This window comes from Prionailurus viverrinus, chromosome D4, assembly GCF_022837055.1.
Source record: "Prionailurus viverrinus isolate Anna chromosome D4, UM_Priviv_1.0, whole genome shotgun sequence".
Taxonomy (NCBI): domain Eukaryota; kingdom Metazoa; phylum Chordata; class Mammalia; order Carnivora; family Felidae; genus Prionailurus; species Prionailurus viverrinus.
In genome coordinates, this window is record NC_062573.1 from 85096353 (window position 1) to 85108895 (window position 12543).

Genomic DNA, 12543 nt, shown 5'->3' on the forward strand with positions numbered 1-12543 from the left:
GAGAGTCCTGGGTTTTTCCGCGCCCAGTTTCAAATGGCCACCCTGTACCTTCTTCAATGACGTCGGCTTCTTGGCCTTGGGGACCTCCCTCTGCTTCCCCTTCTTCATCAGCGGGGCGCTGGAGTCCAAGGGGTTGTGTGGGGTCTTCACCTGGCTGAAGTGGCCCTTCTTCCCCGACGCGGGGTCTCTGGAGAGAACCGGCACCGCCCCAACTGCCACACGGAGGGGACGCACTCATCAGGTCGCCGCCACACTGCCCGTCCGCCCGTGACCTCCCTCGCCCTCATCCAACGGATGCTCACACAACCCTGTCACGGGCAACGGCTCTCAGGGGAGTTCAGTGTCTTCTGGGGGAGATCCGAAAGAGCCATCAACTGATCTGGGGAGAAGCGTCATCCTATCCCTGTGATGGCACCTGCACGCTGCCCGGGAGAGGGCAGACTGGGGGTGGGGTGGGCCCCCACCCTCCTGACACTAGGTATTTCCAGACAGCGCGTACTCACGACGGCTCTCCCAAGGAGTGCCTCCCCATTTCCAGCTGACCCTGCCTCTGCAGAAGGGGCCATGGGTTTCCACACATCCCTCCTCCCTCCCTAGCTTATAAGATTCTAGGAATTCTTCTGGCGGATTCTCGAGTTTTCCAGACATAAATGCACTCTCCTCGATCAGCTCCTGTGCAGCTGGTGACATCAGCCCACCATCCACACAAGATCACAGTTGTGCCTTGCCCATCCTGCTCCCCTTCCCAGCTCGTTCTGGCTGCGAGGAAACCCTCTTCCCTTTCTCTGGGACCATTTCCTCACACACACCCCAGAAAAGAGAACGGGACAATACCCCCACGTCCCCACCATCCAGCGTCAAGGACCCCACTATCTCCCTGCCCTCCTCGGGTCTGGAATACAGAGGTTACTGGCGTCTTCCCTGGCGGCACGCCGGGTGACCTGCTTCGGCACACAACGGGTCTGCACTCCGGCTCCAAGCCACCGCCAGCCCCGTGCAGCTGCTGGGATCTCCGAAGCTGTGCTCCCACGGTCGGTTTGAGACGTACAAGCGACGAGCCGTTCTTGAACCACCCCGTGCTGACCCTGCTCACATCCGCTCGCTCTGTCCCTAATGCCACCTCCCAAGGCAGGACCTCCGCCGGGCTCCTGTGACTCCCGCCACCTGGGCCCCTCCCGTCTGCCCTCCGCCAGGCGACTCTCCACACACGGCACGAGCAGGTCGCCTGGGATCCCTCCCACACGCACAGTGAAGACGCCAACCCCCAGCCCCAAGAGCAGCCACCAAGCGGGACACAACTGTCATGACCGATCACGTCAGCCCCCTCGGATGCGACCAAAGGCTGACAGCAAATGACACAGCTCCACCGGTGCTCCGTCGAGGTCCGGTGGGAACAGCACGGTCTGGGGCATCCCGTCCGGGGTGCTCCCATTCTCCCCCTGCCAACAGCTGGCTGCACCAGGGCGGAGGAGCACCCGCGAAAACCTGCAGCTTCACGGTCTCTGCCGGAAGGGGCTGCTGGATTCAGAGCGTGAGCGTTCAGAGAGGTGACCCGGCAGCAGGCAGGGCAGGCAGCCTCGGCGGTGGTCGTCTGCGGGCAAGCGGCAGGGCGAGAGCCAGGCCGCCCACATCCCTGCCGGCGACAGAGCCCTCGTGCGTGTGCAGGCATCACACGAGTCCCAGGGCCCCGAGCCACGGCCGGCCTGAGCACGGCCCGCAAGCGAACACACACCTGTGACCACACGGGTGGAGGCGCCTGTGCGATCTCCACGCGTTTGAGCACAACCTCCGGTGTGTGTGCCGTGCAGATGCAGGAGTGACCCCTGGAGCGCCACAGACAGTAGGAACAGGGAAAAGCCACCGAGCTGAGACACCAGCGAGCTCTCAGATTCAGACCTGCGCAGTTACTAAAAAATCCCCAACGAAACCACTGCCATCACTGCTCTCGGGGGTGGGGGTGGGGGGTGGCGGGATTCAGAATCCCGAGCTGTGACAACATGCTAACTAAAATGTTCGCTATTCTCAAGAAATTCTGAGACTTCCAGAAAAGGATGAGAAGAGAAGCCGGGTGAGCGCTGCTAGCTGCGGGACGTGGCCGACGAGGGACTCGAGGCAAATGTGTGAGCACATCTGAAGCCAGGGATTCGGTGAACAGAAACCGTAGAGAGGGCCCCGCAGTAGGCCTGACACGGCAAAAACGCCAGTGAGGACGAAGAGGAATCAATACAAGCGATTCAGTTCCAAGAAAACATTCAAAGGGATTAAGAAACGCGACCCGACCTGAGGACAGTGGGGCGACGGCCCGCAGACTGATGCACGCATAACGTGGGGTGAGGGAGACGAGAGAAACGGGCCTGAAAGTTCCCGAGTCTGAGGAGAGCATCGGTGTCCAGAGCCAAGGCACAGCCAAGACAGGGCACACGGAGATAGATGCACACCACACTCACCCGGGCCCAGTGCCGAAGGTCGACCACAGAGAGCAGGGGGACAGCAGTTCACCACAACGGGAGCGGGACCAGGGGCACCTGCCGTCTCGCGGACGACAGTGGAGGCCAGAGCGCGACGGCACCCGGAGCACGGGCACTTGTGTTGGCCAGTCTCCCGGCGCCATTTTTCCAGTCAGATTTGCACCCCGTGTCTCTCTGCAGCAATTCACACAAGATCTTAATCTTTTTCATCATTATTACTGCTTGTGGTGACCTGTGACCAGTGATCTTGGGACTTCCCACCGCAACTGTTCGGGGCCCCACGAACCACGCGCGTGTAAGACGCGGAACCTAATCGGTAAGTGTTTATGCACTGACTGCTCTACTGACCGGCCGTTCCCCGGTCTCTGTCCCCTTCCTTGGGCCCCCCCAGGCCCTGAGACACAGCGGCACTGAGATCAAGCCAGCTGACAATCCCGCCAATGGCCTCTACGTGCTCAGCCACAAGAAGGCCCGGTGAAAGCCGAGACGAGCCAAAGGCCTAGAGCTCTTATGACCGCCACGGTGGTTCCTGAAGGGCGCTAACTGCCACTCCAGCGAACGCACGGACAGTACGAAAGTAGAAGCGGGAGAGCCTGGGTGGCTAGGCCGGTAAAGCGTCCGACTCTTGATTTCGGTTCATGTCACCATCTCACAGTCACGAGATCAAGCCCTGCATCAGGCTCTGTGCTGGGACCTGCTCAAGATTCTCTCTCCCCCCTGCCCCTCCACCACTTGCATGCCCTTTCTAAATTTTTTTTTACTGTTTATTTTTGAGAGCGCGCACGCCCTAGCAGGCTGGCTGAAAACAGGCCTAGGGTATTCGGAAAGGGGGAGGGGCAGAGAGGGAGGGAGACACCGAATCCGAAACAGCCTCCAGGCTCTGAGCTGTCAGCACAAAGCCCAACGTGGGGCTCAAACCCATGAACCGAGAGATCGTGACCTGAGCCGAAGTCGGACACTTAACTGACAGAGCCACCCAGGTGCCCCTCTATTTCTTAACAGAAAAAAAAAAAAAAAAAAGGGAAAACAGCCTTACTGCTGATGCAGAGAACGTTTTAGTGGTCTGGACAGAAGATGAAACCGGCCGCAGCCTTCCCTTCCGAGAAGCCTAACCCAGAGAAGCCTAACCCAGAGCGAGGCCCTGACTCTTCAGTCCCGTGAAGGCTGACAGAGGTGAGGAGCCTGCAGAGGACGAGTCTGAAGCAAGCGGAGGTGGTTTCCGGAGGTCTGAGGAAGGAGGCCGTCACCCCGACATGGAAGTGCTGGAAGGGGCAGCTGCGGCAAGTTCTCTAGAGCATCCGGCTGAGGGAATCACGACGACGGCCGCACTCACCGGCAGGTGTTCGGGGCCGAGGCCAGAGCCTCCCATAGGAAGAAGATGCCACCTAGGACTTCCCGTGGCTGGAGAGAAGTCGGCGCCTGGCTTCAAAGCTTCCAAAGACGGGCCGGCCGTCTCATCGGGGCTAATGCGGCTGGTGACTTTAAGTTGAAGCCAATGCTCGTTGACCATTTTGAAAATCCTAGGGTCTTTTAAGGCTAAATCTTACTTCTGGGGAAGACAGCAGAGTAGGCGGGTCCTAGGCTCAGCCCATCCCATGGTTACACCTAGATAACAGCCGCGTGAGTGTAAATAACCCAGAAAAGGACCTGAAGACAGGCAGAACAGACTCTCCACAGCTAAATGTATGGAAGAGGCCACATCAAAGATGGTGGGAAGGGTGGAGACACGGCCTGGAGCCAAATGGACCTGTAGGACCGTCCACAGGAGGGAGAAATGCACCAGGTGCAGAGTGGAGAAGAGAGACCCCACACCAGACACCCAGAACCCACAGTGGGAAGATGAATCACCATACTTGGCTTTGAAAACCGGACAGGTCAAACACTGTGGGGTTCTTAGTCAAGCAGGGCACAGCACCTGAAACGTTAAGAATCAATAACTCTGCGCCGGGAGAACTGGAGGGCTACAGGAGACGGAGACCCACCCTCACAGAGACAGCACGGTAGCCTTGCGGAGATACAGCCTACAAGCAGCAGGCTGAAAACAGGCCTGGGGTATGCGGGAGGAAGATGCGTTTACTGATCTCAGAGCATGCGCCGGAGGGGCAGGGATCCTCGGAAGACTTCCCCCAGAACAAAAGAGCTGGCAGGTGCCATTTCCCTCCCCCACCCCCCAGCCGAGACACCCAGGAACCTGTGGGAACCAGCACAGAGTGAACACTCTCCACCTTTCTTGGTAACACTGTGTCCTGCCCACACCCCAGCCCTGCCCTCTCCTGAGGACCTGCCCCCCGACCCTGGCCTCGGCAGCTTTCTGGGGCAGAGATGCAGGCCCCCTCCCACAGTGGACTGGACCTTGCCAGCACTGAGCCCCTCACTCCCATGCTCTTCTGCAGACCTACCCCCTGCATCCAGGCCCGCCTCCGGGAGTTTTCCTTGTGCACCGCAGGTCCCCAGTGGCAGCGGACCAGCAGGGACCTTGCTGGTATCAGGAGCTCCGCCCCAGAGCTCTCCGGTCAATCTCCCCCTCCAACGTGCCCTGGGCCCAAGCCCATCCAAACCAGTGCCACAAGCCAGGCAGTGAGCAAGCAACTCCACAAGAGCCCAGCACCACTCCCAAGTGATTCCTGCCCCAGGACAGGGGACAATCACCACACACACACAGGTCCGACCGTGGCCCCAGCAGTGCAGGGGTCGGACATCTGGTCTGATTGCAGGACCCACCCACCAACACAAGCTTCTCAGGAGACAACACAGGGAAAGCTCCCTGCAGTTCGGTCGGTGCTACCGCATTGCTGGCAAACATCCGGTCTGACTCAAGCCTACAGCAGCCCCTGACTGGTGAGCTCACAACACTCACAACACTGTTTGGGACCAAACACTGCCCAAAACAGGCACAGAGAGCCACTGCAGACTGAAGGAAAAAGTGCCTAGGCCACAACAGTAGGGCACATGCAACACGTGCAGGTGACGTCCCTGAAATGCCAGGCCCTAGGGAACAGGGGACACTGCACCACAGGGCACTGCAGAACCTCTTCCTCATAAGGCCACGACTTCCAAGAGCAGGAGACACAGCTGACTTTCCTAACACACAGAAACAGAATTAGACAAAATGAGGAGACAGAAGAGTATGTCCCAAAGAAAGAACACGGCAAAATCGGAGCAAGAGAGCTAAGCGAAATGGAGTTAAATGATATTCTTGACAGAGATTTAAAGTAATGGTCATTAAAAAAACTCAGTGGACTTGAGAAAAGAGTGGAGGACCTCAGTGACACCCTTGACAAAGAGAGAGAAAATGTAGATAAAGAACCAATCAGAGACAAAGAACTTAATAACTGGATTAAAGTGCACGAGATGGAATAAACTGTAGACTAGAGGAAGCAGAAGAAAGAACCGATCAGTGACCTGGGGAACATAACAATGGGAAACGAAAACCATCAAGTAGAAAAGGAGAGAGAAAAATAATAAAAAATGAAAAAAGACTAAGGGAAGGAACTTAGCAGCACCATCAAGTGTCATAACATTCATATTATAGGAGTCCCAGAAGAGAAAGGAGGGCAGGAAGCTAATTTAAAGAAATAATAGATGAAAACTTCCCAAATCTGGGGAAAGAAACAAAAATCCAGATGCAGGAGGCACAGAGCTCCCCTGCCATACACACAAAATAAACCAAGGAGGTCCACCCCAAAATACTTAGTAACTAAAATGGCAGAGGGGCACTGTGTGGCTCAGTCGGTTGAGCGTCTGACTTCGTCTCAGGTCATGATCTCACAGTTTGTGGGTTTGAGCCCCGTGTCGGGCTCTGTGATGACAGCTCGGAGCCTGGAGCCTCCTTCGGATTCTGTGTTTCCCCCTCTCTCTGCCCCTCCCCTGCTCACACTCTGTCTCTCGCTGTCTCTCAAAAATAAATAAATGTATAAAAAACAAAAAACTTAAAATGGCAGAAATTACTGATAAAGGGACAATTTTAAAACCAGTGAGGGAGAAAACAATTACATACCAGGGAAACCCCATAAGGTCATCAGCTGATTTTTCAGCAGAAGCTCTGCAAGCCAGAAGGGAGTGTGGCACGATCTAGTCAAGATGCTGAAAGGAAAAAACTTGCAGCTGACAACACTCTAGCCAGCAAGGCTGTCATTCAGAATAGAATGAGAGATGAAGAGTTTCCCAAACAAACAAAAGTTAAAGGAATTCATCACCATTAACCGAGCCCTACAAGAAATTTTAAAGGGGCCTCTGTAAGTGGAAAGGAAAAACCACATAAGCATGAGTAAGAAAGGCAGGGAGCACAAAAGCAGTAAAATTAAGCATTATCTATAAAATTCAGTCAAAGAATTCACAAAATAAAAGGATGTAAACTATGACACCATATACCCAAAACACAGTGGGAAAGGAGTAAAAATTTAGTGCTTTTAGAATGGATTCAAACTTAAGTGACCAACAACTCAATACAAACTATGTATAAGATATGATATGGAAACCTAATGACAACCACAAATCAAACACTGGTAACACATATGCAAAAATAAAAAAAAAGAACTCTACATATATCACTAAAGAAAGCCAGCAAACCATGAGAGAAGAGAGCAAGAGAAGGAACAGAGACGATCTACAAAAAGAATCATAGAACAAGTAACAAAATGACAACGCATACGTTTCTATAAATAATTACTTTGGGGGCACCTGGGTGGCGCAGTCGGTTAAGCGTCCGACTTCAGCCAGGTCACGATCTCACGGTCCGTGAGTTCGAGCCCCGCGTCAGGCTCTGGGCTGATGGCTCGGAGCCTGGAGCCTGTTTCCGAGTCTGTGTCTCCCTCTCTCTCTGCCCCTCCCCCGTTCATGCTCTGTCTCTCTCTGTCCCAAAAATAAATAAAAACGTTGAAAAAAAAATTAAAAAAAAATAAAAATAAAAAAAAAATAATTACTTTGGATGTAAACGACTAAACGCTCGAGTCAAAAGACATAAGATAGAATGAACTAAAACAAAACAAAACGCTTAAATGTTGCCTACAAAAGCCTCATTTCAGACCTAAAGCCACATGCAGATTGAAAGGGAAGGGATGGAAGAGTGTTTATCCTGCAAAGAGAAATGAAAAGATAGCCAGCGTAGCAATGCTTTTATCAGACAAAATAAACTTTACAACAAAGACTAAAACAAGAAACAAAGAAGGACACCCTATACTCATAAAAGGGACAAGGCAACAAGACAATAACTGTAAACATGTACGCACCCAACGTGAAGGTGCCCAAACACAAAGCAGCTACTAAAAAACATAAAGGGAGTAATCAACAGTAACACGTTAATAGTAGGGGACTTTAATGCTCCACTTATGGCAATGGGCAGATAATCCAAGCAGGAAATCAGCAAGGAAACAATGACTTTGAATGACACATTTGACCAGATGGATCCAACAGATATATTTAGAACATTTCATCATAAAACAGAGTGTACACACTTTTCAAAGCGCACATGGAACATTCTCTGGAAGAGATCACAGATTAGGCCACATAACCAGTCTCATCGAATTCAAAAAGAGAGAAGTCATTCCATTCATCTTTTCTAACCACAGCACTATGAAACCAAGAATCACAAAGAAAAATTTGGAAAGACCAAAAATAATTGGAGGTTAAACAACATACTACTAAACAATGAATGGGTCAACTAAGAAATCAAAAAGCACGTGGAAACAAATGAAAATGAAAACATGATAGTCCAAAACCTTTGGGATGCAGCAAAAATGGTTTTAAAAGCAAAGTTTACAGCAATACAGGTCTACCTTAAGAAACAAGAAAAGTCTAAAATAACCTAACCTTACACCTAAAGTAGGTGGAAAAAGAACAAACCAACCCCCCAAATCAGCAGAAGGAAAGAAATCATAAAGATTATAGGAGAAATAAATGATATGGGAACTAAACAAAAAACAAAACAAAACAATAGAACAGATCAATGAAACCAAGAGCTGATTCTTTGCAAAGATCAACAGAAGCGATAAACTTTTAGCCGGACTCATGGAAAAAAAACAGAGGGCTGAAATCAACAAAATCAGAAATGAACGAGGAAAAATAACTAACACCACAGAAACACAGAGGATTATAGGAGAATATTATTGAAAATTATATGCCAACAAACTGTACAACCTGGAAGAAAGGATAGATTTCTACTAACATATAACCTCCACTAAACTGAATCAGGAAAAAATACAAAATTTGAACAGACCAATTACCAGCAAGGAAATTGCATCAGTCATCAAAAACCTCCCAACAAACTCAAGTCCAGGACCAGAGGGCCTCATAGGTGGATTCTACCAAGCATTTAAAGAAGAATTAACACCTATTCTTCTCAAACTATTCCAAAATATAAAAGAGGAAGGAAAGCTTCCAAATTCATTCCATGAGGCCAGCATTATGCTGACACCAAAACCAGATAAAGACACTACAATAAAAGAGAACTGCAGGCCTCCATCACTGATGAACACAGATGCAAAAACCCTCAAGAAAATATGAGCAAACTCAACAACACATTAAAAAAAAATCATTCACCACGATCAAGTGGGGCTTATTCCTGGGATGTAAGTGGGGCTCAATATTTGCAAATCAATGAATGTGATACATCACATCAACAAGAGAAAGGATAAGAACCATATGATCATTTCAACGAATGCAGAAAAAACATTTGACAAACTACAACCACCATTCATGTTAAAAAGCCTTAACAAAGTAGATCTACAGGAAACACACTTCAGCATAATAAAGGCCACATATGAAAAATCCACAGCTAACAACATCCTCAATGGTGAAAAACTGCGGGCTTTCCCCTAAGGTCAGGAACAAGACAAGGATGTCCGCTCTCACCACTTTTATTCCACAAAGTACTGGAAGTCCCAGACACGTTAATCAGACAACAAAAAGAAAGAAAAGGCTTCCAAACTGTGAGGAAAAGGTCAAAATTTCACTATTTTTAGATATGATACTATATACAGAAAACTTTAAAGACTCCACCAAAAACTACTAGAACTGATAAATGAATTCAGTAAAGTCACAGGATACAAAATCAATGTACAGAAATTTGTTGTATTTCTACACACTAAGAATGAAATAGACTAAAGAGAAATTAAGAACAGTCCCATTTACAACTGCGGCAAAGATAATAAAATACCTAGGAATAAAGTTAACCAAGGAGGTGAAAGACACATACTCTGAAAACTATACAACCCCAGTAGAAGAAACTGAACATAACACACACAAATGGAAAGATATTCCATGCTCGTGGGTGGGGAGAACAAATATCGTTAAGACGTGCATACTACCCAAAGCAATCTACAGATTTAATGCAACCCCTATCAAAACATCAAAGCATTTTTCACAGAACTAGAATAACCCTAAAATCTGTATGGAACAACAGAAGACCCCGAATAGCCAAAGCAATCTTAAGAAGAATCAAACTGGAGGCATCATAATCCCAGACTTCAAGCTCTACCACAAAACTGTAGTAATCGAACCAGCACAAAAACGGACACGCAGATCAATGGAACAGAATAAAGAAGCTAGAAATAAACCCACAATTGTATGGCTCACGGACCTTCAACAGTGGAGACAAGAATATATAATGGGAAAAAGTCTCTTCAACAAATGGTGCTGGGAAAACTGGACAGTTACACGCAAAGTAACGAAACAACTGCTTTCTTACACCATACACAGAAACAAGTTGAAAATTGATTAAAGACCTAAATTCAAGACCTGAAACCATAAAAATCCCAGAAGAGAGCATAGGCACTAATTTCTCTGACACTGGCTGTAGCAGAATTTTTCTAGATATGTCTCCTGAGATAAAGGAAATACAAACAAAACTACTGAGACTTTATCAAAATAAAAAGCTTCTGCCCAGTGAAGGAAGCAATCAAACTTAAAGACAACCTTCTGAATGGGAGAAGTTACATGCAAATGACATAGGCAATAAAGGATTAGTATCCAAAATACATAAATAACTTACACAACTCAACACCAAAAAAACAAAACAAAACAAAACAAAACAAAAAACCAAAAAACCAAATAATCCAATTAAAAACAGACAAAAGGAGCGCCTGGGTGGCTCAGTTGGTTGACTGTCCAACTTCGGCTCAGGTCATGATCTCAGTCTGTGGGTTTGAGCCCCACACCGGGCTCTGTACTAATAGCTCAAAGTCTGGAGCCTGCTTTGGATTCTGTGCCTTCCTCTCTCTCTACCCCTCCCCTGCTCATGCTCTGTCTCTAAAATAAATAAAAACATTAAAAAAATTTTTAATAAAAAAAAAAGACAAAAGACATGAACAGACACTTCTCCAAAGACGACATTCAGATGGCCAACAGGTGCATGAAAAGATGCTCAACATCACTAACATCAGGCCTCTAAAAGCCCTCCCTTTGCTCCTGCCCTGTGCCTGCCGTCTACCCTGTTGCCAGCCAAGGCCACACCTCCTGTCTCTAAGAACCTGGGAGTACAATAAACTGTGTTCTCCTGAGCCTCTCCTCTGTCTCCTCCTGTGGCCACACCTGACTCACCATCCCATTAAAAAATACAGAACAAGGGGCGCCTGGGTGGCTCAGTCGGTTAAGCATTCGACTTCAGCTCAGGTCACGATCTCGCGGTCCGTGAGTTCGAGCCCCGCGTCGGGCTCTGGGCTGATGGCTCAGAGCCTGGAGCCTGCTTCCGATTCTGTGTCTCCCTCTCTCTCTGCCCCTCCCCCATTCATGCTCTGTCTCTCTCTGTCTCAAAAATAAATAAACATTAAAAAAAAAAATTAAAAAAAAATACAGAACAAGCCCAAAGCTAACTGCCGAGGAAAAGCGGACTTTGCCCACATGTAAAGGTAAAAGCAAATTACCAACTTCTACCAAAGCACCTGGGTTGGTCTGAGACACACAGTCAGAGCCCTGCAGACCTTTCCCAAACAGACGAGCTGAGACAAGTAAGGCTCAGGGAGGGCTATCCGAGGGGCAGCGGTCCCGGGCGTTGGTGTGTATGTGCCCAGACTGGTGACGGATCCAAGCGTGGATCCTGGTAAGAATGCAACTACCAGCATCACTGAGACAGTCCAGGAAATTGAAATGGAGGCTGGACGTTCGATGCTAATAAGAAACAAGCCCTCACACCGCTGGAGGACGGCAGAGTGGTGTGGTTAAACATACAGCCACCATCAGCCAGGGCCGCCACCGAGGTCCTCCGGCGTGCAATGACATAAAGCCTACCGGTTGCTTTAAAACACCTCAGGAGGGGCGCCTGGGTGGCGCAGTCGGTTAAGCGTCCGACTTCAGCCAGGTCACGATCTCGCGGCCCGTGAGTTCGAGCCCCGCGTCGGGCTCTGTGCTGACGGCTCAGAGCCTGGAGCCTGTTTCCGACTCTGTGTCTCCCTCTCTCTCTGCCCCTCCCCCGTTCATGCTCTGTCTCTCTCCGTCCCAAAAATAAATAAACGTTGAAAAAAAAAATTAAAAAAAAAACAAAAAAACAACAAACACCTCAGGAAAATAAAAGGTAGGGTCAGAGATGCAACAAGACCGACACAGCGCTGACAAGTGCCGGAGCTGGGTAAGGGGCACGTGGCGGGAGGGTGCACCACCTTCTCTCCCTTCCGTTACCCTCCACGATAAAAAGTGAAAAGCAAGAACCAAACAAAAAATCCTACCGAGTGCTCCTTAAAAACACCCCCCCCCCCCCCAACAGTGATTCTGGTGCCCCTGACGCTCAGCCTGAGCCGTGCCCGGAGTCCGCGCCTCCTCCGCACTCCCCACTGGTGGTGCCACGGCAGGCGGTCCTAGGGACGCAGCACGAGGGAGGGACACTGGACGGGGGACATGCTGCCTACTGGTGCCTCAACCCCTGTACTTCGGCTGAATTAACTGCATTCAGATATTTCAGGACTGTACACTGGGCGTTTAGTAAACGTCACCATGAAAGTAGCACACAACCGTCCTCCTGCCGTAGCCACAAGAATGCGATTCAGAAATGCTCAGTACGTACCACTCAGCGGCCCGTACAAAAACGATCCACAGGACAGACAGCATTTCCAATTTTCAGCTTCAAAAATACGCCACCTGCACCCCC

At 49.6% G+C, this 12543-nt stretch overlaps 1 protein-coding gene across 6 annotated transcripts in view; it reads right to left on the bottom strand.

Moving 5' to 3' along the window:
* Positions 1 to 12543, bottom strand: part of SECISBP2 (SECIS binding protein 2) — a 40986-nt gene that overhangs the window by 8226 nt on the left and 20217 nt on the right. For all 6 annotated transcript variants that reach the window (XM_047829873.1, XM_047829876.1, XM_047829874.1 and 3 more), the window contains one exon: positions 49 to 212. In XM_047829873.1, the coding sequence (XP_047685829.1) occupies positions 49 to 212 (164 nt within the window). The remainder of the gene's footprint in view (positions 1 to 48; positions 213 to 12543) is intronic.